Raw genomic sequence first — 26,153 nt, 5'->3', positions numbered from 1 at the left:
GATGTACGGCAGCCCTTGTTGGGGGCTAGACTTGTCGGATACAGAGTGGGCCCGTGTGGAGCGGCTACAGGTTCTCATGCTATCACGGATGTTTCGTGGTAAGTCATCCGTTCCTCACCAGATCATTCAGGCTGAGTTTGGGTCACCCCCTTTACAGCTAGATGCTGCATTTCAAGTCATCACATATCTGTATCGAGTTAGGGAATATGGGGATTATACCTCGGGGCGTAGCAGGCTACCATGGATAGCTCTATCCTCTTCTATGGCACTTGCAGCAGGAGGAGATCAGAGGTGCTAGTATGCACGTACAGAGAGATGGTTTGAGCGACTGGGGCTCCACATGGATAGACTACCTCCCTTCCAGTATAGCATGGAAGCTCCGTTCTCTCCCCTCTTATCACATGAGGTCAACCAAGATATCCGTGAGGATCTACTATAGCTACACACTTTTCGGACCTGGTTGGAACCGAGTGAACTCCTAGTGAAGCTTAGCTTCTATAGAGATCACTTCTTACATATCACAGCGGATGGTTTCATTGACCCACTAGGATACACACAGATTCACCTACCCCACTCGATGAGGATCTCTCTTGGGCAGTTCCGGGTCTCTTCACACAGACTTCGCATCGAGAGCGGTAGAGAAGAGCGACTACCCAGGGAGCGGCGCATATGCACACTATGTGACATACAGGAGGTTGAGACAGAGGAGCATTTCATCTTCAGGTGTCCTATGTACTATGAGATCCGAGGACGTTTCCACTGCCTCTTCAGAGATAGTTATGGGATTTTAGCCCATTTCCTCTCCTACCCAGACGAGCGGTGTTTGGCAGGTTTCATTCATGAGGCACTTAGACACCGCGAGAGGATACTCCGAGCACGGAGACAGGAGTAGACTTCTTCCTCGGTTGATCCCTCTCAGAGCTCTTTCACGGAGTTCTTTCAGCTAGATCACATGGACCCCAACGAGACGAGGCCTCGACATGACCGTGACCCGACAGCTCAGACAGAGGGTCGACACACAGATCACACTTGGAGACATCCCCTCCTTGTTTAGAGTCGGAGCCCGACCGACGGGGGTCACAGTAGCCCTGGTTAGATGCAGAGCTACGACCAGGAGACGTGCCAGGACGGCACCTCTGAGTGGCCGACAACACTCTATTGCCGACTTCATGCCTCCACTGCCTCATCCATCCTGATATCTTGCTGTTGCTGGGGATGATGATGCTGAGATTGATATATAGTCGACCATCGACATGACTATGTGTTGTACTTAGGACTTAGTATTGCCATTCTTCATTTTTGCATTTTTTGCATTTTGCATTGGTATGGACGCTCGTTTAGTAGCTCCACTACCATAGCTCGTTGTATCAGGATTTTCACAGTCTCATAGACCCATCGGTCTTCCGAAGACTTTAATAGACTTTCTTTCTTTCTTTTCTTTCTTGGCTTTTTTGCCTCTGCCTGGAACAGCTGTAGTTAGGCAGACCAGCCGCTTGTGTTGGGGCTGGGCTGAGCCTCGAGGGTCTCTTTCTGAGCCCCCCGGAATAGGACTTGAGCGTTGTCCGCTTCTTCAGAAGCCTAGAGGTGTCGTGACATTCCGGGCTGCTTGCACATGGCTCGAGTCTTGCTCAGTTCTCAGCCTGAGCATCAAACCGTCTGACGCGCCAGCGTGGCTTTTTCTATCTCAAGGACACGAATTTATGGGAATTTTGATTTGCAACTCCCGTTATTTGTGTGTGACTGCCTTGGGCCTCTGGGGCACGAAAGTCTGGCCATGCGTGCGGGACTTGGGGAATTAAAATTTCCAAGTGGGCCCTTGGAAATTGCGAATGTGCAGGCCAATTACTAGGCAATTTATTCCTAGGATTAGTGTGTGCAACAGAGGGACAAAAGAGTGGTGCAATTAAAATTTGCTATTTTTAGTTCGAGACTCCAAAATCAGCACAAGACACTTGTTTGGCATGCAGGAGCCCAAAATCAGGCTAGGAAGAGAGAGAAAATCCATCGCAATTTTGCCTAGCAGGATTTTGGAGCTGAGCAACCTTTTTTTTTGGCTGAGTCTTGGTCTTATGTTGCTGTGGGTGACCTCCAGGCTGGTGGGCTACCTGATTGGATGCTGTTTCTGCTGCCGGAAGCTAAGCAGGAAGAATTGCGATTACTCCACAGGCTGGTTTTTGCTGTTTCTAGACGCGTAAAGTGTGGCAATTTCTTCTACAGGCTGTTTTCACTGATTTCTAGGCTCCAGAAGGAGTGGCGATCCAACTTGCTGCTTCCCGAACTGCAAACAAACTGCAGAAAGTGGGGCAAAATGCTTTCTGGCTGATTCCTGTCAGTTGCTGTTGGTTTCGGGACGTTTTCCAAGTGGGACGACCTATTTTGGAGCTACCTTTGGGCTGCGCCAGGGCTGAATCATCTGTTCTTCGCTAGATTCAGGGTTTTCCAGTTCAAACGACCTGATTCCTGTGGATTCTGGGTAGAGGAAGGCTGGTCTTTGCCTGCCCTTGCCGTTTTCGGACTTGTTGCTGGCTGGTTATTGAGTTTGGTATTGTTCCCAGGTAGAGGAAGGCTGATTTATGATGTGGGCACTGGCCAGGGTGACTACAGATAGTGACGTTTTTTCCTGGTTGGTTGCGCCAGAGTTGCGCTGTCTTTGGCTTTTCTGTAGCTGTTTAGCCATGTTTGGCTGATTGGGCACTTGGTTGTGCAGGTGCAGTGGGCAGAGAGATAGCTTATGCCTTTGGGTTCTGTTGCACGCTTGGTCGGAAGGAAGAGTGCATGATTGCCTAGTGATTGGATCCATATTCGCCATATAAAGTTGAGCAGGAATTGCAGTGTGTGCAGGATATTGGAAGTCTATGGGCAGTGGTTTGCTTGTGGTGCAGCTTTCAGGAGACCTTGTAATCGGCCTCTTGGCTTTATATGAATATTAAAGAAATACCGCAAGGGGCGCGAGTGTTTGGGGCCAATCAGTGTCTCTGTTTCTAAGTAGGAGCGCTCTAGCTCCCTGCAATTTAATATGTGGTGATTAATAACTTGATTATTTACTATGTATGCTGTGGTTAGAGTAGATTCTACCACCCTTTGATTAGTGAAGGCTGGTTTCATTTTCCTTTCTTTTTGGAGCTTTGGGTTAATTGTTGACACCTGGAAGAAAAAGAACCTGGTGGTAACTTCAGTTTGGCCAGAAGGGCTTAAATGAGCCCCCTAGCCGTCAAGGTTATTCTTTCTCCCGAGGACAAACAATAGGTCAAGCAAGCAATTCAATCCCTTACGCACAAAGTAGTAGTGGGCCGGATACTAGGGCTCACCCCTTCCAGGAGCTAGATCCACGACTGGTTATAAGCGAGTTTAGCATTAGAGGGCCATGAGGTCACCATCTATGGATGAGGAGTGTTCCCTCTCCAGCTGCGCTCACCCAACACCACCCATGAACTAGTTGAGCAGAGCCCCATCTATTTGGGCCCACACCTAGTTTTCCTCTTCCCATGGTACCATGGCTTTACGGTATAGGACATGGACTCGTCCCACCTCGCTTTTTGGTCACGCTTCGTTTTTCAGGACTTCCCAGGGATACAGGCTCAATCTTCCTTCCATTGGCATAGCTTTTGGCACGGTATTGGAGTCCCCCTTGGAGTCAGCTGCATTAGTGGTGACAGATGAGGGGAGCTATGTCACATGATTGAGATCTCAGGATTAGCGGGTCAGTGCCTCAGTTGTAGAGAGCATGGACACCTTTGAGGTCAATGCCTTCGTAACAGATAGCATGGACACCTAGCTAGGGATTGTTCTCAAGGTCAGAGATGATCCCCTTAGTCGCAGGTTTGCCAGCCAAAGCCGTAGGAGGATAGATCGAGTCACTTGCGCAGGTAGAAGCAGCAGTTTCAGACTCCCTGGGTGGAGCCCTCTAGTGGGGAATGGACAAAAGTGGAGCATAAGAAGAAACCTTTCAAAAAGACTCTAAATATCCGACAAAGGAGAGCCCACCTTAAAGCGAAGGCGAAAGCTGAGTGTGAAGCAGCCTCTCAGTCTCAAGGAGATCAGACCATGGAGGAGGAGTCCACCCCCTCGGTAGAGCCTGTTGGGGAAGGGTTCGAGGGCACACAGACAGCCACTCAGCAGGGCGCAGGAGGAGCGCGGGACCTCACTCGACAAGTCGACAGACTCACTTTGGTGGTCGAGAGGAGGAGACTCAAGCCTGATCCCAGAGATTGGCACTGGCCGCATCCGTAGCTTCTCCCTCCGCGTTAGGAGAGGTTGCCTCCCCCCTCCCTCGCCCCAATCCTCCCGCCCCCGCCCACTCGTCCAGGTGTTATCCTCCCCCCCTTCCGACCTGGTAGTCTCTGTCCCCTCTCTTTCTTTCCACCTCAGCATGCACGCTCCTTCTGAGAATAGAGAAGGGCTTCTTCATCCTCCCAGAAGCCTAGTCCAGCAGTTTCCCAGAACATGGTTCAGTCTCATCACACGACCCCCCCCCCCCCCCCTCAGCTTCCAAATGGACCTCTGGGGGAATTAGCTTGTCTCCCCAAGCCTCAACTCCACTACTGGGCGACCTCTTCCGAGGGAGTTCTTGAGGTTGGGGCCCTGGAACTACCTTGAGATTCCAGATGCCTATTCTACACCGTTGGAGGTGACGCTTCTAGTTTTACAGCCTCGAAAAGGGGGTTCGATTAATGCAGTGGGCTCCCACACACATGTAGCTTGGAGGTTTCAGTTCGCTTCCATAGGAGTGGAGAAATCGACTCCAGCTATGTTTGATGCCATGCTGGGTGAGTAGTTGTCGTGTATGATGGAGGATTGATGGCCGCGCAAGGTTTGGACCTATGGGTTGCCCATGGTGCCAAAGTTAATTTTCAGCTGGGCTTCATGTAGGAGAAGCCGATTTGCGGCCTAGCAGTAGGAGTGGTCAGATTGCCACCGGAGGTAAAGCTTGTTAAGTAATTACTGGCCACTCTAGAAGTGTGCTGAGATATTTGGGATGGACGTCTCCTTTATGTTGCACTGTGCACAGAAGGTAGGCGTGGAGCCGGTAGCCACTTTGGTACGCCGGAGGACAGATACAAACTACTCGCCCTCCAAACCCCCGGTTTCCCTAGAACAAGCTCCAACTCATAGGTGAGCCTTGTTTCTTGCTTCCCCCTCCCCATGGGTTGGACCATGGTGAGTTTGAACGTGCACGGGCTCCATGGGTGAGGAGCACCGGTCTTAGGCCTGGCAATAGAGACATGCGCTTCAGGAGAGTGAGAGGGTGTTGAGGCGGGATCTAGCTTCCATAGAGAGACTGAGGGAGCATGACCCAGACTCTTAGTGGCTTTGGGACCGTCATGAGGTTGTGAGACTCATCCTACAGGCTACAGAGGTCCGCAGAGCTGAGTTTTTGTATCACTCGTCTTGGGTCAGATAGGTCCAGCAGGGGGATAGGATGACTAGTTTTTCGAGACTACTGGGCCTCGTTTAGCAGGAACGCAGCTATAGAGGTTGCGGAATGCCGGACAGATGCACTCAGACCCATAGGAGATCCTTGAGATGACCACAGCTTCTTATCGACAGTTGTTTTAGACAGAGGTGGCGTCCCTTGAGGCAATTATAGCACACGAGGTAGTCTGGGACTAGGTGCCTGCAGTGGTCACACCAGTTTTGAGCAGGTCCCTAGAGGCTTTGTTCACGGACCATGAGATCTGGGATGCCCTCAAGGCCATCCCTCCTCATAAGTGCCTACGGGAGGATGGCCTAACTTCGACTTTCTTCCTGATCTTCTGGGAGCTCATTAGGAGGTCCTTTGGTCTTGCCTGCTGCCAGGAGATCTTTGCCAGTGGTTCTCTCCCGCAATCTTGAGTCGAGGTTGGATTTGCTTGATCTCGAAAGGGAGAGATAGATCGGACATTCAGCAGTGGAGACCGGATCATGCTCTTGGATACCGCATACAAGATCCTAGCCAAGGTCTTGAGCTTGGGATTGCGGCCCCATCTCTCGGACATCATTCACGACACATAGACATGTTTTGTTCAGGAGAGGAGTATCCTGGGCAACATTTTCATGTTTTGGGAGGCGGTGGATTGCGCCAGGGAGGTTTCATAGCCTCACGCAATTTCTCTCTTGGATTTCGAGAAGGCCTATGACAAGATGGAGTGGTCCCTTCCAGAGGGCACATGAGGAGGCTAGGTTTCATGGACAGATGGATCAGAGGGGTGTCGGCTCTTTATGCGGGGAGCTCCAGTGAGGTGATCATTTGCGGACACACGGGGGAGACTCTCCTTCACACTTGGTTCGATAGGGCTGTCCCCTTGCCCCCTTTCTCCTCCTCTTTGTAACGGAGACTTTTGTTGGAGATAAGTGCACACTAAGTGTACTATTTCCTAGTCTAAGTCTAAGTCTAGTCTTTATGTCTTGAGTGTGTGCCATGTGGCACTTCTACAATTATCCCATAAACACTCTTGCATTATGTCTTGTACTTTGGCCCATATATTCAATGGGTCACATCATTCTAATCTATCTGTCTAGCTTGTGTCTTGTCTACACTCTTCTCAAGGTATTTCTTATCTTTCAGTCTTGTCATCTCATTTCCATTTCCAGTTTCTAGTTCTAGTTCTTTTTCCATATTCCAACATGGTATCAGAGCATGTAGATCTCCTTTCCTCCCCTCTCACTCTGCTGCAGCCATAGCTTCGTCTTCTCCTTTCAGTTTACCTCTCCCTCCAGCATCTCTCTTTTCAGCCTCTCGTGGCCGCCTCTTCTTCGAGATCTGCCCTCTTTCTGCACCGCCATTTCTTGCGCCAGATCTGCGCAGCACTCTGCTGTCACAACAGATCTGCGCTTCAGATCTGCGCAGCTCAGCCAGATCTGAGCGCCAGATCTGCTGTCACCGACAAATCTGCGCCTCTGCTCTTCCGTACGACCGCCGTACGCCGCCGTACGCCGTCGTACTTCGTTCGTTCTCCGCCGTACGCCGCCGTACTTCGTCCATACTCCGTCGTCAGTACTTTGCGCCAGCGTCCGTACATCCGTACAGTCCGTACGACTGTACGGAATCTGTACCTGCACCCGTTGCCCCAGTTCAGGTGGCCTCTACTGCTGCAGATCTGCCTGCCATTTCTGCCCTGATTTCGTGAGCTGAAGGAGCTGCCCACGACTTTCTGAAGCTGCTGCCCGTACCTTTTCTGTTCGAAATAAAGGAGGAGCTGAAGCTTTTTTTTTTATCTCTGCCCAACCTGCATTCAGTTCTGCATTCAGTTCTTGCTAAGGTACTGTACATTGTCTCTTTCAGTTTGCTGAGCAGTCTTTGTTAATCCTCATATCTGCAAACTGCTGGTTCCTCTTGCTTCGATGGGCTGTCATATGCTATGGCCCTGACAAAGTGGTGAGAGAACTGGCTTCTAGGATCTCTTCTTCTCATTTATTTCTACAATATTGTAAGGGAATAGACACTGCCCTTGCATCCTAGCAAGAGGTAAGACCTTCCCACATGGCATCCTCCTCTCATTCTCTCATGTCTATCGACAAATTCAATGGGTCCAACTTTCATACTTGGCAGATCAAAATCAAGTGCCATCTTATGAAAGAAGGCCTTTGGGACATTGTTCACCGTGATGCCCCCGAAGGTCCATCTGAGCAAGTTGTTACTGCCAAGAACGACAAAGCCTATGCTATCATATTGCTTGGCCTTGGAGATGATTACATTCATCACATCTCCGACATACAGTCTGCTCCTCAAGCATGGATCACTCTGGATACTCTTTTTGGAGCCCGATCTAAAAACTCTAAAATTGCACTTATGATCTCATTCTTTGATCTACATATGCAGGAAGGAGCTACTAAAGCCTCTCATGTTAATTATCTTCGCAGTCTTATGGTTCAGCTTGCGTCAGTCAAGTCTCCCATCTCCGAAGATATTGCTATTGCTGTGCTTCTCAAAAGCTTACCTGACTCCTATGCTACTCTTGTCACTACCTTCAAGTATCATAATAATCCTTCTCTTGAGGGTATCATCAATGCTCTCCAAGAAGAAGAAAGAACTCAACAACGCAAGGTAACTGACACTGCATTTTTAGCAAAGAAAGGCAGTTCTAAGGTAAGAAAGCCTTGCACTCATTGTGGCAAGACTAATCATGTGGAGAAGGACTGTTTCAAGGCTCATCCATGCACCATTTGTGGCCGTGATAATCACCGGGAGAGGGACTGCTACTCCAAAACCTCTACATCAGCTCCTGCATCTACCTCAGCCCATGTTGCTGCAACATCTCCAGCAGCTGATCCTGCTGTTCCTTCCTTACATGATGAAAAGTGGGCTTTCTGATTACTTCTATGTTTTGTCTACCACCTTGACCACCGATGATGTAGGTCAAGGGGTTCTAGTGTCTTGGTCTTTCTATTTGTCTACAGTCAGTCTTCTGTCTATCTAGTCTTGTCTGTCTGTCTATTTGTCTATCAATCTGACTATGTTTTAGATCCATCTTGTCCCTACCCTTGTGGACCCATATGAGGATATCACTTGAGGAGGGGTGTCTCAGGATCTTTTGTCTGTCATGTCTTCTATCCTGTCTATCAGTCTTTATGTCTGTCCTCTAGTCTTGTCTTTCTGTCTTACTCCTAGTGTCCACTTAAGGAGGGTGTTGGAGATAAGTGCACACTAAGTGTACTATTTCCTAGTCTAAGTCTAAGTCTAGTCTTTATGTCTTGAGTGTGTGCCATGTGGCACTTCTACAATTATCCCATAAACACTCTTGCATTATGTCTTGTACTTTGGCCCATGTATTCAATGGGTCACATCATTCTAATCTATCTGTCTAGCTTGTGTCTTGTCTACACTCTTCTCAAGGTATTTCTTATCTTTTAGTCTTGTCATCTCATTTCCATTTCCAGTTTCTAGTTCTAGTTCTTTTTCCATATTCCAACAACTTTGGGCTACTTTCTTCGCTCCCGGATAGCTAGGCTTACGCGGATGCGGCTTCCCATCAGACAGGAGGAGAAGCTGCTAGACTCGGACTTTGCTGACGACACAACCTTGTATGTTGAGGGCACCATAGTGAGCCTAGAGGCGGTTAGGGGAGCTCTAGCCATCTACTGTGAGGCTTCCGAGTCTCGAATTAACTGGACCAAATGGATTGGTTTCTTCATAGGTTCAGAGGAGGTTCGGGATTGGGGCTCGGCTTTTGGCTTTCGGTGGACCCCGCATGGGTAGACTGCGTGACACCTTGGGTGCCAGGTTGGGATCGACATTATAGCAGAGCAGCAGATCGCCCCGGTGCTGGAGAGTGTGCGGTGAAAGCTCTTGTACCGAAGCTCAGTCAAACTCTCTCTTTTACAGGCAGAACACTGGGGGTCAACCAGGTCCTCCTTGCTACGGCTTGGTACATAGCCTCTTGGTGGTGCTTTCATTGGGGATGCATGGGGTAGTTGAGTTGATTGGTGCGGAATTTCCTCTGGGCGGGATGAGATGGCACACAGAACACTAGAACCAGAGTCACATGGCAGACGGTGATTCAGCCCCCGTCATAGGGAGGATTGGGCATCATTGACCCAGAGATGCAGAGCAGAGCAGAGCTATCTTGGGCAAGCTAGTGGTACAAGGTCTCACCCCAAGCATAGAGGCTTGAAAGCTCCTCCAGTGCCGGCTTCTTTGGAACACTCCTCGCACGGGTGGACAGTGGCAACAGTCTCATAGGTGGATCTTTTCAGAGGCCCCCCTCATAGGAAAGGGCTTCCTCCTGATGAGGAGCCTCGTTAGAGTCTGGCAACGGCTATTCAACGGACTTGTTCACGCCAGCCCATCATGGAGGGAGGAGTTTGAGCGTCAGTCACTTATCTGGCATCTAGAGGGTCCGGGATGCAGAGGGACCTATGTTAGGTCAGAGGACGCACATCAGTTGGGCTCAGTGGGACAGTGGCCCAACGTGGTCGTTCGGAGCCTGGCGACCGCTTCCACGCAAGGAGACAACTAGGACACAGGCGCTTGCTCATGTGAGAGGGCTAGGCACCAGGATGACAGAGATCAAGGTAGCGATACCAGCCTCTTGGTGGGAGGGCCTGACATTGCCTTGGACTCCACATTGCTAGGATGGGCAGTTCTTGCGGACAGGGGTACCCCTTAGGGTCGGCTTCTACAGGGACACTCCTCTCTTTCTATCGTTGTTTCTATAGGGTGGGACCGGCTGGTCAGCTAGAGGAAGAGTTGGAGAGCGATGGTAGGATTGTGGATGACTTGTGGGGGATGGAGTGGTAGCGGATCAAAGTAGTAGGCCATCTAGGCAAGGCCTGGCACATTGACCTGGACACAATACTCTTGGGCCCGAAGGGTGAAGTGTGGTGTCTCTGGCTCTGGGAGGGCCGGCCCCTTTGCGATGTGCAGTGGGACCCATGGGAGTGACCCATGGGAGTGGTTCTGGCCAGTGCGGGTAGGAGAGTCGGACAGAGTGAGGAGGTGCCTTTCCTCTCTCACACGACGTGCATCGGTCGACGGATTCAGCTAGAGGCTGCAGCAGCTTGGACCCCGTCGAGGGAGACATTGGGTAGAGTAGGATGTTCCCAAGGAAGTCATCTCACGATTTTGGCCTCGTCTCTGGACCAGCCTGGGACCACGGAAGATCTCCTACTTTTTTTCTGGTGTGGAGATGATCCCCCACTACTTGTGGGGTTGTGCAGCGGCGCAAAGGATTTGGCTTGCAGCCTTTCGGATAGTGGCCAATACTCAACGGATGCAAAGGGATTTTACTTGGGGGATGGTAGCATGGATCATAGAGGGCGGGCATGCTTTTTCCATCAACCTAGTGCCGCCAGCTTATAGGATCCATGGCCAGCAGGTCTCGGGGATAGAGGCCTATGATGCAATACCGCCTTCCAACTTCCGCCCCTCTTTGTCACCAGAGGACAGTGTTTGGGAGACGGTGGCTAGCATTACCACCTGGAACATTTGGGTTGCTCGGTGCAATCAGGTGATGGGGGGACAGATGACGACTTCGGCAGTGACCCTAGTGGCCATTTGGCAAGACATCATCTTCATGCTGCGCGCTACCTGGTTCGAGAGGGACCGTCGAAAGGCGGGACCGCTTATGCAAGGCTTGGCTTGTAGGAATTTTTTATGCTTTGTCCGCGGGTGATGGCCACAGGATGTATAGACCACCTTTGTGGCTGTTAGCCCCTATTCTTGAGGCAACCTAGGCAGTGAGCCGGTGCCCTGGAAACATGTTTTTTTTCTTAACAGCCTCGCTTTGTATCAGTCCCTTTATGGAGGCTAGAAGCACGGGTTTTTTCAAGCATTAATAGAAGTTTTCTTCTTTCTGGGGGAAAAAAAAGAAGATGCACAAAGTTGTAGAGATGTCCTTTGTTGGTTAAACATTCTTCTGCATAAATTTTTCATACTCTAGGAGATTGTACGATTGGATATATTCTAGTCTTACAAAGGTATATAAAGCATTGGTATTCGGATGGGCAATAATTGGGCTGTTTTCCTACCTATTTACTGAGTGACAGGTGTATAGGTCGAGCCTCCCTCGCAAACATCAGCAACAGCAATAGTCTCAGACCCCCTGTAGGTCAGAGAGAGGCAGCAGCAGCGGGAGCCCTAGGAGACTATGACCCAGCAGTCCATTAGGTCGCCGCCACAGTAGCAGGAGTCCCAGACTCCTTGGGTGACACCTTCAGAGGGAGAGTGGACCAAGGTGGTTAGGAAAAAGCCGAGCAAGTGGGCCTGAAAATGCGAGGGAGGAAGGGGAGGGGGCGGAGGCAAGGCTGGATCCTCCTGTTATCCGAGTGATCAAGAATTCTAGGCCGCCTCCTCTGTTACCATGGCTAGGCGCTTTGTCGGAGCATCGATCATCAGAACGTCGGGAGTCTGTTGCTGGCTTGTGTGTGGTTGCAGGCGGTGGACCTCCGCACTAGCGGGATTCATTGGAGGAACCTGAGTCCTAGCCCCCAAGGGGGGTTGATTACCTGGAGGGGGCCCCCTTGGGGGAGGAGGTGAGGGAGACAGCGCACTCGACGCTGAGAGAGAGCAAGAGGCATCCACGCAGGAACGAGTTTCAGCAAGCTGTGAATCTGAAATAGCAAATGCTTCAATAGAAAGTGCAGCTGAGTGATAATCAAGGTGATAAATCCCCTTTTGCAAAGTGCCAGTGAGAACTATGCATTGTCATCACGAAGATCATATACTAGGCATCTGTATCCATCAAAAATCACTTTGACATCGAAAGTGGCAATTGCTGAAATTGAAATCAAGTTGACTTCAATTCCAGGCACGAAAAGAACGTTTGTGAAAGTGACAGGATGGCTTGAAATGGATGTGAGCTGCACATCTCCAATTCCTTTTACAGCATAGGAAGCATTATTAGCACATGTGACAGTCCCTCCTCGAGGAGCATTAGCCAAGGAATGAAACAACTGTTTGCAAGAGGTTACGTGCTTGGAAGCACCACTATCAAAATACCAAGACTGAGCATCATTAGCAAAAAAGAGTGCATCAACTTTGGAGGGATCAAAAGAGCAATGGACAGCCCATGCTTAATCATGTGGGAGAGCATGTGCATGTGAGGCATCTGTTGGCTCATGGGATTTAATTGCATGTGAAGCATTTACTGTCAATCCTGCTTTTTTCTTCTCTGAAGCAATGCGCTTCCTGCATTCTGAAATTTCATGCCCTGGGTTGTGACAATAGTTGCATCTTTTCTTCTTTGACTTATATGCTGTATTTTGAGATACATTGGAGGAATTGCCACTGTTAGGCGCATATTTAGGCTTGCCCATAGGCTTGGAAGCCTTGCCTTTTCCTTTTTGTTGTGAAGCAAATGCATGATCAGGAATAGTAGCTTGCCTATTAGCACGACTTTGCTCTTCTTGCAAAAGCAAAGTGACTAACTGATCAAAGGAGTAGTGGTCTAGATAACCCATGGCCACGAGTCGAAGGGTTGTAGCAAACCCTTGATATGTATCTGGCAGCCCATTCAATGTGATACTGAGAAGCTGAAAATTTGGCACCTCCTCATCAATATTGGCAAGTTGTTCCATGACTTGCTTGAGCTTTGTCAAGTATGCATCCATAGAGTCACCTTCATTCATGTTGACTTCCTGCAATTGCCTTCTTAAATATGCAACACGTGCCTCATTGCGAATCTGATAAAGAGAAGCCAATTTGTCCCAAGCATCCTTTGCTGTCTTGCAAGACCGGATGTGTGGAGTAATGATTCTCTTGCATGATAGAGCAATACAAGAATGTGCATTTGCATCTCTTGCATCCCATCTTGTTTGTTCCTGAGTTGGAGGAGCAGCAATAGGGGTGCTAGAGGATAAAGCATCAAGAGGAGTCCCCCCTGCAGAGGGACCAGGATTAGGTGCCACCATTGCTGCATTGGCTGGCCTCAGATCAATCCCAGAATTAATGTTCCAAAAATTTCTTGCAACAAGAATATGTTTCATGAGATAAGACCACCTCGGATAGTTGGTGCCATCCAACTTATCATCTTCACGAAGAATGCCAAATAATTCACGATTGTTGCCAGCCATTGCAAATAGGACAAGTCAAAAATGCAATGACAAAGTGACCCAAAAGATAGCCTTAAGGCTTGCAACTGTAAAAAAATAGGACTTGCTGTCCAAATCTGGAAAAGCCCCAAATTAAACTGTAATTTGCAAATGTGATCAAATGGCCTGCAATTTCTTGCCAATTTCAGCTGCAAATCTGCAATCTACCTGCAATGTCCTGCAATTTCTTGCCAATTTCGATGCTCCTGCATGCAATGTCCGTCAAATTCCCAAAATTGACTGTACCAAGTCAATGTCTCTGCAAATTTCAACAAAATTGACAAAAGCCCCAATTTCTAGAAGGGCAAAAATATCAAAATTGGGGCAAATGACCAAAAGCCCCAAATTTTGCTGAAATATAGCAAAGGTGACAAAATGCATCGGCCCAAAAGCATAACCCAACACAAAATCTGCCAAATCTGCCTGCCAAATCTTCCAAATTTGCTTGCAAATGAACCTGTGCACCAAATGTGAACAAATCCGCCTCCAAATCTGCTTGAATCTCAGCTAAACACTGGATGAATTCCAAATGCACCTGCTTACTTCAAAATCTGCAAGGAGAACCTGCAGAGAAATGAACAATTTGTACGGAATGTTGCAGATTGTACGGAAGATGCATGCACTACGTGATCGCACGTGTGGTGCAGGGCTTCTGCTGTCCGAAAAGCACGTCCGAAAAGCACAGAGCGTGTGTTGTACGGAAGCTTGGTGTATGGAAGAACATGTCTCCTCCAACGTTGTACAGCAGGTCTTCATGCAATTGTAGGCGGGTCTTCATGCGTGGCTGTACGACAGCAGAATTGTGCAGGTACGTATAGTGGCAAGTACTATCGCACGCGTGTGGTAGCTCCACGTGCGTGGGAACGAATAGGCAACGCAGGTACGTAGGTACAAGGCACAATGTACGTAGGTGTACGGCATTGGTAGCGTACGTTTGTACGGCGTTGCTACAAAATGCATTGACAAATAAACGCAGGTTGGAGATGTGTTTGCGCACACGTTCAGCAAAACAGCGCAGGGCTGTACGATGGAGTTGTTGCAGAGGTTGCTCCCACGAACAGGATATCTCCTCTCCCAAGCTTGGAATGGAGAGAGGATACAGACCAGAGGCACAGGTTAGAAGCACCTGCTCTGATACCACTATAGGGTCAAAGTACGGAGAGAAGCAAAGTACAAGGACAGTGCAAGTAAAGTTGAAAGCTGTCTCACTAGAATAATGAAAAGAAAGCAAGTACAAAGTACTTGAAAGAGACCCTAGGTGTCACATAGGACTAAATGTCCTATGTGGCATAAAAGGCACTAAAACACTGAAGTGCTTATAACTATGCCTACAAGGCACATACCAGGGCCCATAGGGCATCAATACGACCGGGAGAAGATGGCCTATAGTCTTGCAGAGAGGACTTTGAGCGTCAGCCACTTATGTGGCACTCTGAGGTTCGGGATTTGGAGGGGTGTATGCTTGGACAACGGACACACAATGAGTGGCGAGGTCTTTTGGGGTTTGGACGCGGCTCCCGCACGATGCATCAGCGAGGGCACATGCGCTTCTTACCTGAGCGGGGTATGCATCCGGATGACAGAAATTGCAGCAACGATCCCTGTCTCGTGGTGGGAGGGGCTTCATTCACCTTGAACTCCACACTGCTCCACCGGTTAGTTCTTGTGGATAGGAGGTGGGGATGTGGGAGATCTGTGGGGATGTGGGACTACCTTTTGATTAGCCTTCTCCGTTAGTGCTAGCCTTCATCATGGCTGAGTCTGCCCTTCATCTCCGAAGTGCCGACAGAAACTTAGTACGAAGATTTTGTATAAATGGATGCTCAAGTATGTGTGGGTGTGTGGATTTGTATGTGTGAGAGCATATTTTAATACCATGGTCTACACCCACTGCTGGGCGCTGATGACGTCAGTGGGGATGTCATAGTAGCTAGTCCCTGCTATGCATGATGGAGTTTATGGTTTTCAACCTTGTGAGTGACTATCATGAGATTGAAACTGCACTATGTTGTGTTTTTAGAGGATGAGTTTGGGAATGTTCCTGGATTCATCTCGGTATATGTGGGAGATCTGTGGGGGTTGGAGTGGCAGTGGATCAAGGTAGTAGGCCAACTAGGCAAGGCCTGGCACATAGACCCGGACACAGTTCTCTCGAGACTAGAGGGAGCAGTTTGGCCCCTTTGGCTCTGGGAGGATTGGCCTCTCCGTGACGTGCAGTGGGACTTAAGGGACTAGTTTTGGCATGCACGAGTAGGAGAGTCAGATAGAGTGGAAGAGGTGCCCTACTTCTCATACACGACCCGCATCGGTCGTCGGATACCGCTAGAGGCCGCAACTTGGACCTCATCGAGGGAGCACCATTGGGTGGAGCAGGAGGTCCCCGGGGAGGTCATCTCACTTTTTTGGTCTCGCCTTTGGACCAACTTGAGGCCATGGAAGATCTCTTAGTTCTTTTGGTTGATGGCTCATGGAGGGCTGCCCATTAGTCCTTGGCTAGAGCAGATGGGAGTCGATGGCAGATGCCTTTGTTGTGTAGAGGGACTGCTGGAGACGATCCCCACTACCTGTGGGGCTGCAGGGCCACATAGAGAATTTGGTTCAGGACCGTTTAGATTGTGGCCAGTACACAACGGATGCAGAGGGGCTTCACTTGGGGGATGGTAGCATGGCTCACAGAGGGAGGGCATGCTTTTTCCATTGACCCAGTGTCACCATCTTACAGGATCCATGAACAGCAGGTCTTCTGGAGAGAGGCCTTTGACGCAGCACCACCCACTCGTTCACGACCAGCGTTCTCACTAGAGGATAGTGTCTGGGAGACGGTGGCCAACATCACTGCCTGGATTCCTTGGAGTACCCAGGTGATGGGGGGACAGGCGACAATTCCGGCGGCTACCCTTGTGACCATTTGGCAGGGTATCATTTTCACACTGCATGCTACTTGGAAGCGTGGTATTCTATGTTCGAGAGGGACTGCTGAAAGGTGGGACCGCCTCTGCAAGGCTTGGCCTGCAGGTATTTTCTACATTCTTTCTGCGGGAGATATCCGTTGGATGTAAAGATCACCTCCGTGGTTGTTAGCCCCTCTTTAATAGGCAACCTAGGCAGTGAGCCGGTGCCCTGGGAACAGGCTGGTTTTCTTCTAACAGCCTCTCTTTTGTATTTACTGGTTATTTCAGGTCCTCATGGAGGCTGAAAGCACGGGTTTTTTCAAGCATTAATAGAATTTTCTCTCTCTGGAAAAAAAAAGTCCGGTTGCAACATCTACAAGGCCTGAAATACATTTGTGAAAATTTTCTGTATGGCTTTGCATAGGTTCCAGTAGAAGGATTATGACCTGCTGCAACATCATTGATAGGTTGTAGCCCCTGGTATGGCCTTATAGGCTAGTTTGTGATGTACTTTCACTTTCACTTGTATTTGTCCTGCACTCTTGTGGTGCTGCAATAACTCACACAGTCCGTTTTCTTCTCTCTATCTCTGTTTTTCTGCTCCATTGCTTTCCAAGCAATCTAATAGTGGTATCAGAGCTAGAGTGAGTTGACCAGTTTGGGAACTGCAGGAAAATGTGACTGTTCACACAAGTAATCCGACTGTTTTACTGCATAATTTTTAAAAACAGCTGAGGCGGCAGCAAATCACAAATAGGGCACATTTTTGAGAGGTCAAAGCAGACCTGACATTGCCATGCCTGTTGTTCAGTGCAGATTGATGCAGTCATCCGTCAGTTTGGAGATTCTGCATAAGGGCAGCTTTACACCCACAGTGGAATGTATCATCTAGGGAAACTACTTGCAGATCTCGATGTTGGTCAGGCATCTCCCACCACTATCTACTGTGACAGTCAAAGTGCTTAAGCCATTGCACAGAGCCCAATGTTTTGCTTACTAAGCACATTGAGGTTCATTATCACTATTTCAGAGAGAGACTGTCAGCAGGGGATATTCACTTACCGAGGCCGAGTACAAATCTGCATGCTTTGCTTCTTACGAGGCAGTGTGGTTGAGGAGGATTTTGGGGGCACTATTAGTTCATTAGCATAAAGTCAACCTTCTATACTTCAAAATTTGCCCCATGGGTTGACCCTGCCTTAAGGCCCTCAAGGTGATGTACTATCACCTTCACTTGTACTTGTCTTGCACTCTTGTGCTGACTCACACAGCTCGTTTTCTGCTCTAGCTTTTTCTGCTCCATTGCTGTTCAAGCAACCCAACAATCTTTAAGGCCTGAAATACATTTTGGTAAAGAAATGAATCCTTTGTCGAATAGAGCTTCATGAACAACAAGAAGATATGTATGTATACTTTGAAAAGGAGTGTCCAGCTTTAATCACCTTCTTTGGGGCACCTCACAACTTCATGATTATGTTATAGACGAGTATGTCCTTTTTAACTTGTTTTTGTCCTATTTATTCAACTTTCTCATAAGATTTTGTCTTTGCAGACCTCGGGACTCGCAGATCCTGTAAGGATTGCAAAAGATCTACAAGGGATGGGTGTGCATGTTGATGTCATTGTTACAGTTGTAGATGTTGAAGTTCTTGATAAAGTTCTGAAATTTCCCATTGCTTTGCAACAATTAACCGTGGCAGATATTGTGCTTGTGAATAAGTAAGTGGTTTCTATTGCATGGTTTAAAAAATACTTTGAATAGTAGGGGTCCTTCAAGAATGCAATGAATAAAAGAAATGAAATGCTTAAGGAGGACTAAAAAGTTGGAGGAGAGGAGGAAAAATATCCTATTGTAGATATAGTGCTTCTTTGTGAAAATATCAGATCCATCTCCTGTGATGCAAGCTTCTCCCTAGTAAAATGCATTTGCACTTCAATATGCTTAGTCCTTTGCATGAATCACATACTTTTTTGCCAACCAAATACTTCTCTTATTACAAAAAATAACTGTACTTTCAACCTTTGGCATATGATGTGTAACTAGTGTATAGGGTCCTAGATTTTTTGTAGAGTTAAGTTCTAGAATTTGATTTTGTTCATTAATGGAGTCTAGGTCCCTCCAGAGGTGGTGCAATAATGAATTTTTGCCTCTTACACGTGGCGCTATACCACATGTGGCTAGTGACTAAAATTTAGTCCAAGGTTTAGCGGATTCCTACAAAACGCCACAGTTTCTCTTTATTTTACATTATGAGAGCCAAGTATCCATTATCATATTTTATATTTTGTGCAATCCATTTTAGTTTTTAAATCTTTCTCTAATGTTTTGTATCTCCCTGCTCACAAAAGGTTTGCAATAACCATTATAATTGAATTAACTTTTACTGTATCATGTCTCTTGATCTATCTTTAAATACCGATCATGGGGTGCTTGCCCCTTTCAGTGTGCAAACTTTTTTTTCCTGTCTTTAATCTCATATCCAAAAGATTGATCTAGATATACTCCCTCTTTTAGATCTTTGTTAAGGAAAATGGTTTTAGTGTCTATATGATAAAGAGGCCATTCCCAACATGTGAAAAGGGCCACAATCAATCTGATTTGCGCTTGGCCACATGTATCGTAACCTATGCCTTCCTTTTATACATCATTGGGAGTAGATCCCTACCATAATGGGTCTAATATGTGAAGGGGAGGTGAGGTCCCTTGGGCATTATATGACACATGAGCTTAGCCCCATTTGTAATTGTGGCTAAATGTGGCCTTGGGTTCTAAGTGCAATTTAGACTCCCTAGAGCGTCCCCTCCAAGACCTTCAGGGAGCAAGGCAATGGGGACCCCCTACATGTGACACTACATAAGTGCGACACGTGGCATGAGCTGTCTGTTCCAACAATTGGCGTCAAAGTTGCTCCCTACCCTCATTCGTGTGGTGGCAACACGTGGCAAATATTTAGATTTTCATGGCAAACTGTTTAGTATTGATTTTGGTATATAGTTGCCCACATAGTGATGCATGGCGGTCATCTTGCTCTGAGCGGCTGTTCACTGCCAACTCTTGTTTGCAATTATTGGTAACCTATGGCAGCTTTATCTAGTTGATGCGTGTGCTAATTTTGTAGGACTTGACGGCTTGTGGCAGTGGTGGCTGCAAATCACTCCTTGTGTGTTGGCGATGATATGACATTTGGTGTGTCTCCAAAATGGCGATGACTAGTAACATCTTGTGTGGAGCCCATGTGTTTGGGCAATTGTCTTCCCTCTAGGCTGTGTGTTGGGGTGACCAGCATTTAGATTGCTAATTGACTATTCGAGGGTTGGGCCTATGGAGGGATGTTGGGAGTACCATGCGAAAGCGTAAAACTTGAGACAACAAGAGAAAGAAACAAAGAAAGAAAGTTTTTTAAAGGTCTTTAGAAGATCAAAGGGTTTATGAGACTAAAAAAAACCTGATATAATGAGCTGAGGGGTGGAGCCTCTAAACAAGCATAAACACCCATTATGAACACAATAGAAAAACCATGATCATAGCAATACTGGTACATAAAGTGAGAGAGAACTCTCTGAGCTCATGGAGAGGGTGAAGGCTGCCAGCACTGTGATGACCATTTGGGGAGGGCTAGTGGAGAAGTCAGGCCTAAGGGGGGGTCGGCGATGTGTGAGGCTGCTGTGGTGGCATAAAACTTGTGATGGGACGTTGAGAGCTATCAGTACATGTTGTCCATTGTGGTCTCCTAGCAACAACCTTGCAATGAACTAGTGCTATTGGCCGAAGTCTTTCGAGCTAGATCAGACGGTCGACCTGACCCAGGTCAGGTCGGCTGACCCAACCTTGGTCAGCCGATACATTCTTGATTTTGGCACACATTCTCGGATCTACATTTTCAAAGCGCACAGTCTTGGATCATTGTAGTTTCAGCTAGATATTTATTCCTAGATCTCTTGTTTTCCCCCAAAATAGATATTAATATGCTATCATATTGGCTTTTCGATTGCGCTTTGAAACACTATTTGTCTGTCTACAATTTGTCCATTTTTGCTTGCCCCTTGCCCTCTAGGCAAATAAATTTGTTACCATCATTTGTTGCGAGGTACTAAAGTTTCCTCAGCATGTCCTTTTCAAGTATCTTCCCAATATAGGATGATGAATAAATCATGCTAGGAGTTTAGTAGAGAGGCATAGGATCATGGCCACTTTTTCTCTCTGTTGGATTGGAGGGCAGCAATAGTAGCCTCACAACTTGCTAATCTTCCAAGAATTTGGTGACTGTGACGAGTGTCTACATTATCATTTCCATGAGCTTTTTGTGAGCTATCTTTTGGAGCTTTTCCTAAAGTATGTTAGAAAAAAAAAGAATTTAATAAAGTAATTGTTTCCAGCTTATACCAAAGGTTGGTCTGACCCAAAAATGATTACAAAAAAGGGGATTAGATCCCAAAAGCTCTAATGAGCAGGAAAATCAAGGTTGCAAACCTCCGACAAGTCCTTGATGCATCGCTAGCTAGGAACAACCCAGATTTATCCAAATTGCCTTGCCTCTAAAGTCAACCACCATGCTCTAGGGTGATTAGTAGTGTTGGAAGGCTGCATTCCCTCTAAATCTTGCAATACTTTTGATAGCAATCTCAGTTCAGCTATTGAGGGTCTTAAAACAGTCTTTAGTTATTCCCTCTAAGGCCAAGTAGCCTTGCTAGCATTCCATAAATCAATATTGAGGGGGAAAAAGTTGAGATGTTGTCTTGCTCAGGAGAAGTGTTAGCACTTGGCATATTTAAGGGCTATGCTCAGAATCTTCTTTGTATGGTGGAGGTAATTAAGTTGACTAGTGAAGGGGTCATTCAAAATGCGATGGATAATATGTCACATCTAGAGGTCCTTAATACTACATCTCATCTTCAGGTTCATAACATTGTCAAATGGGGGGTTAGCTTTCTTGTAATCAAATTTACCTATTAAGAAAGTTTTCTTCAATGTGGTGGAAGATACAGGAAAGTATTATGAGAAGAAAAGAACTGCACAAACGGGCTCGAAATCAAGAAATCATGGCAGCTCTAAAGACTACCATAGCGGCATGCTTTTAGGTATTGAGGACATTATTATAAGTGATGTTGATGCAGGCGAGGCTGCAAGTGACTCAAATATGCTCACTGGTTAATTCAATGCCAATAGAGGGCTGTTTGGGCAAATCGCAGCAGACAGGGGACCACCTAGATCAATTTGCAGCTGAGTCTAGGCTTCTTGGGGCGATTCGCAGAGTAGGGTTTTGGCTCCCTCGATCAGTTCACAGCAAACCTGGAGTTCTTGGAAGGCCTGGGAAAACCCTAATTGCAGTAGTGAGAGAGCTCTCTGATGGCTAGAACAGACTTTGCAGCAAACCCTCTCCTTTTGGCATCTTGCACGTGGAAAGGACGGAAGCTATGAGGCTGGAATCATCCATACAATCATATGGGAAGGCACAGAAGAGCAAAAGGAGGAATTTGTTGCAAAAGAAGAGTGCTGGGAGGCAGAGAAGAAGACACGGCACCACAATAGGGGCCAGATTAAGGGCTGTCCCTCCTCCCCCCCCTTTCCGAAGGTCTTTATTGCAATAGAAAATAACTTTGTATAACTGGCTCTGAGAAGAGAATGAATCTAGGAGCACAATGGCTCTTCTTTTATAGACTTGGCCTAGCAAAAAGCTAGACCTACTTTGCTTAAGGTACTTTTTACAAAAGTTGGGATTTTCTGCTTTTAGCCCACCTTGGGGCAGCTTCTATGCTCTTTTTAGAACCTTGTGGGGCCCTCCTTTATGGCACCATCTTCTTGTTGCTTTTTGGCCTTGTGGGACCTACTTTTTGGCACTTGCTCCATCATTTGTGGGCCTTTTTGCACTCTTCCAAGTCCTACACAAACACCATTACTTTAACCCATTAAAGGTTAGCGAAATGCATACATTCCTAGTTCTTGGACTAATCCTAGTCCCTTGTGGGCTTTCCACACAGTTGTCTTTTATCAATGCAAAGCAAAGCTAAAACAATAAAATTTATTCTTATTTAACGGTCGTTGACTAGTCAATTTTTATTAAGATTATAGTTTATTTCTTGAGAGAAGTATCAAATGGTGACATCCCCTTGGCTTCTAATCAGATGCGCTCAATTGAAAAGCTTCATGATATAATTGAAAAACTTGAGGATATTTTGAAAAGAAGTCCTCATCTACCCACTTGGCATCAAGTGCCGAATAGTTCTTAAACTTGAGAAGGTATCTACGGATGACCTTGCCTTTGGGCCCTTTCTTTTCTGTGTATATTTAATCTGTTCTTGTTGGAGGATCTCCTCCATCTCTTCCACCTTTGGTGGCTCTTCTTGAACTGGTTCTGTGGGCTTTGGTCCTTGGTACTTCGTAAGAAGACTCACATGAAAAGCATTGTGAATCTTCCAAGTCTCGGGTAACTCTAGTCGACATGCGACTTCATTTATGGGCTCACTAATGCGGAAGGGCCCATAATATTACTTCCATCACATTGATGTGTCCAAAACTGCAGCACAAAATTGGTACTTCGAATCCAAAGTCAAAATTTCTAAGATAGTTTAGAATGATTAATTGGGCACTCACTTGAACCGGATACAATCTTTGTTGAAGCAGTTGGAGGTTCTGGGAGCACATGTTAAAGGAGGATGACGCTAAGGCCATCTTGATGACTAGCCTCCCACCGCGTTATTCTAACCTTGCTGCGATTCTAAGGATGAATTCAGATTTTCTCAATTTTCACGATGAGCGAAGAAAGGAGAATTGAGTTCGTATGGCCTAGTGAAGAACCCGTGTATACAATGAAGGATAAAGGCAAAAGTACGAAGTGTTGGAACCCACAGAGCATGACACGTGTCATAGAGGGGAGTGTCGGGTGCAGGGGTCCACTCCCTGTCCCATAGCCACACATTCTCTTTCTCTCTCTCTCTCTCACAGGATACCTCTCCTCAGTCTAGCCGACGACGCGGACGTGAGTGAGAGCCAGAGCCACGACAGCTGCGCCAGCGGACAGACTCACACATCCGGGTCCATGACATCTCGTCTCTGCTCTCTGCCCGCCCCACTGGGGTTACCGTTGCCCTCATCCACAGGGCCTTCCGCCCCCCCGACTTCAGTTGCAATAGATCAATAGAATAAAAGACGGAGGGAATGTAACTTTTCACAAAACACATATCCACTTGCTTGGTAATATATTATTACATATTTTATTTTTTGAAATTTCAGGTTCGTCAAATTAGGATGTTTGCCAAAAGAATGCATATGTTTTCCTACTGTTCAGTTAGGTACTAGTGGACTAGGGTCTAGCATTTGAGGGTGGACCCTCATTGAAGGGGTTACGGGCATTAGTGTCCTACAAGTTGAGACGTATCTCGTTATGAGAAACATAAAAGGCTGCACCCCACTTGAGTAACCAAATGTGGACCAATTGAATGCATAGAATGCATACTGACCCAGCAACTATCAAAGACAATGTTTACAACAGCCTTGGGTGTGGGCCTATGAACATGAAAGAGTCAAAGTGGTACAAGAAAAGATGACAAACTAATAGGTCTAAAAGGCCAACCAAACTCCAACTAACCCTAGACTAGCCCTTTGAATAGAGCTAACTGCTAGAAACCTAAGGGTGAAAACAAAAGTGAAATCGGAGTGGTATTGATCGCCCAAAGTGAATTTTCGGTCAAGCAAATATAGAGTCACCTTTAAGAGTGGTTAAAATAACCTTAGTTCAGAATTTCAGCATGCTGGTGTGGCAGCCATGACATGTGGCATGGGACACATGGCGGCCCATGAGGGGGCATAGGGCACATAGTAGCATGTGGGAACATGTGGAGGGCCATGCATGAACCATGGCACCACTTGTCACTGCAGGAACTCCATATGGAAATAGTGTTAATTGTGAAGGAATCTTCCCTTGGTTGGCCTTTTCCTCATCTATGGCACTAGTGGCAGAGGGTGACTAGAGGTGTTGGTATGCGTGGACATGTAGATGGTTTGAGAGCCTACAGCTCCATACTGACAGGTTGCCTTCCTTCCTGTACAACATTGAGGCGCCCTCCTACTAAATAAGTCGGTTAACATTTTACTCGGGCAGACCTGAGATAATTCGTATATGCTCACAAAATATTATGCTCACATATTATTGACACTAAGAATTAAAAAACTGTCTTTCCAGAGACATTTAAGTATTAACATGGAAGCAGGTCGACACAAAATCAGGTATTACGAGGCATAACTTGTTTTTACAGGCCAGGTACCGAGAGGTCACTTCCTTGGCATTCCCCACAATATGATGTGGCCTTTTCCCTATCTTAATCAAATAAACTTTTTTACGAAGGTCGTCTATTCTTTTATATATTTCACAACGATCTTCTCTATTTTCTACAATAGTGTCTAAGGTTTTTGGGAGGGGCTTCATTTAGATACGTGGGTCTTGTGAGGCTAGCACCAATCACCCTTTGCAAATCATGGGAAGCACATGATTTTTTTAGCTCCATATTGAGGATTTTGTGAGACTCTATAGGTATTACCACCCAACACACACAAGAGGTGCTGGGGGGGATCATTTGGGTAGTCTTACAAAAGTTGAAAATACGTGGATTTCAATAGGACATATCTAGAGCTCCAAAGGTCAGATCAAGGGCTTTCTACCTCAAAACAGAAAATATAACTTGAGCTATAAGAATAACTTAATAGATACAAAGATGCCTCGTGATAAGATGGCTTAGGCCTCAATAGTGCAAGGGCTCAATAGTGCAAGGGCTTCAACAAGGCTCTAATCCATGTTGGAAAACACGGGTGAAAGAGAGAGCAGTGCATGCATGCCAAATGGTTAACTGAATAGTACAAGGAAATGAAGAAAAAACGAAGTAAATGAAAAATGAACAGATAGGGTTAGGTACCATAGTCCATTCTCTTAGTTAATGTAGGACACTTGCATCATTCAATGAAATTTATATGTTCTAATGTGTACATCACATGTTCAACTTGTTAAGTCACATGATTATATAATGTTAAACTTGTCAACTTAGATGTTACCATACATTTGTAAAGATTGACTACCTCGAGTGCACTGAGCATTAATGTATTGTCTACATTTGACCCATGTTTGACCAATTTTGTTCACTTACTTGTTTTGAGAGCTCTTATCTCTCTTAATACACATTGAGAGTTGTCTGTATAGTAGGTGGTTTATCTAAATGAGCCCTCAAGTAAAAACATGTTGCATAGCATACTAGCCATAAGAAGGAATTTGAGGGATATTGTGATGCTAAAACTTTGTGTGTATCACAATAAATGTGAACAACACATTTGCTCATAACTCACATTTAGATGTTGTATTAGATGACATCTTTCTAAGCTGCTCTTGGGGCTGTGCCAGAGCAGAATCATCTTATCTCCACAGGATCTTGGTTTTCTAGTGAGGGTGACCTTTCTTCTGTGGATTCCAGGTAGAAGAAGGCTTGTCTTTGCCTGCTTTTTCCGTTCCCAGGTTGGTTGCTGGCTAGTTATTGCGTTTGGGTTTCTTTCCTCGCGAAGAAGGGTTGATTTATGCTGTTGGGCAGTGGCCAAGGAGGCTATAGACTGTGGCAACCCGCTGGGAAGTGTTTCATTGTTTGATTGCACCAGAGTTCAGCTATTGAGGGCTTTGTCTTGCAGTTGTTCAGCCGTGTTTGGCTGGTTGGGCACTTGGATGTGCGATTGCAGGAGTGGTTCAGAAAGTGGATGCTATTGGGGTCTCTGTTGCATGC

The 26,153-nt window shown here is 46.7% G+C and overlaps 1 protein-coding gene across 2 annotated transcripts in view; it reads left to right on the top strand.

Moving 5' to 3' along the window:
• The window catches only part of LOC147891449 (uncharacterized), a 122,302-nt gene that overhangs the window by 7,549 nt on the left and 88,600 nt on the right, over positions 1-26,153 (top strand). For both annotated transcript variants that reach the window (XM_087389893.1, XM_087389892.1), the window contains exon 3: positions 17,950-18,116. In XM_087389893.1, the coding sequence (XP_087246019.1) occupies positions 17,950-18,116 (167 nt within the window). The remainder of the gene's footprint in view (positions 1-17,949; positions 18,117-26,153) is intronic.

Source organism: Dipteris shenzhenensis, chromosome 18 (genome assembly GCF_047967505.1).
Source record: "Dipteris shenzhenensis isolate YYH24624 ecotype China chromosome 18, Dip_SZ_1.0, whole genome shotgun sequence".
Taxonomy (NCBI): domain Eukaryota; kingdom Viridiplantae; phylum Streptophyta; class Polypodiopsida; order Gleicheniales; family Dipteridaceae; genus Dipteris; species Dipteris shenzhenensis.
Note: the sequence above shows the minus strand (reverse complement) of the source record. Positions and strands in the feature narration are given on the sequence as shown.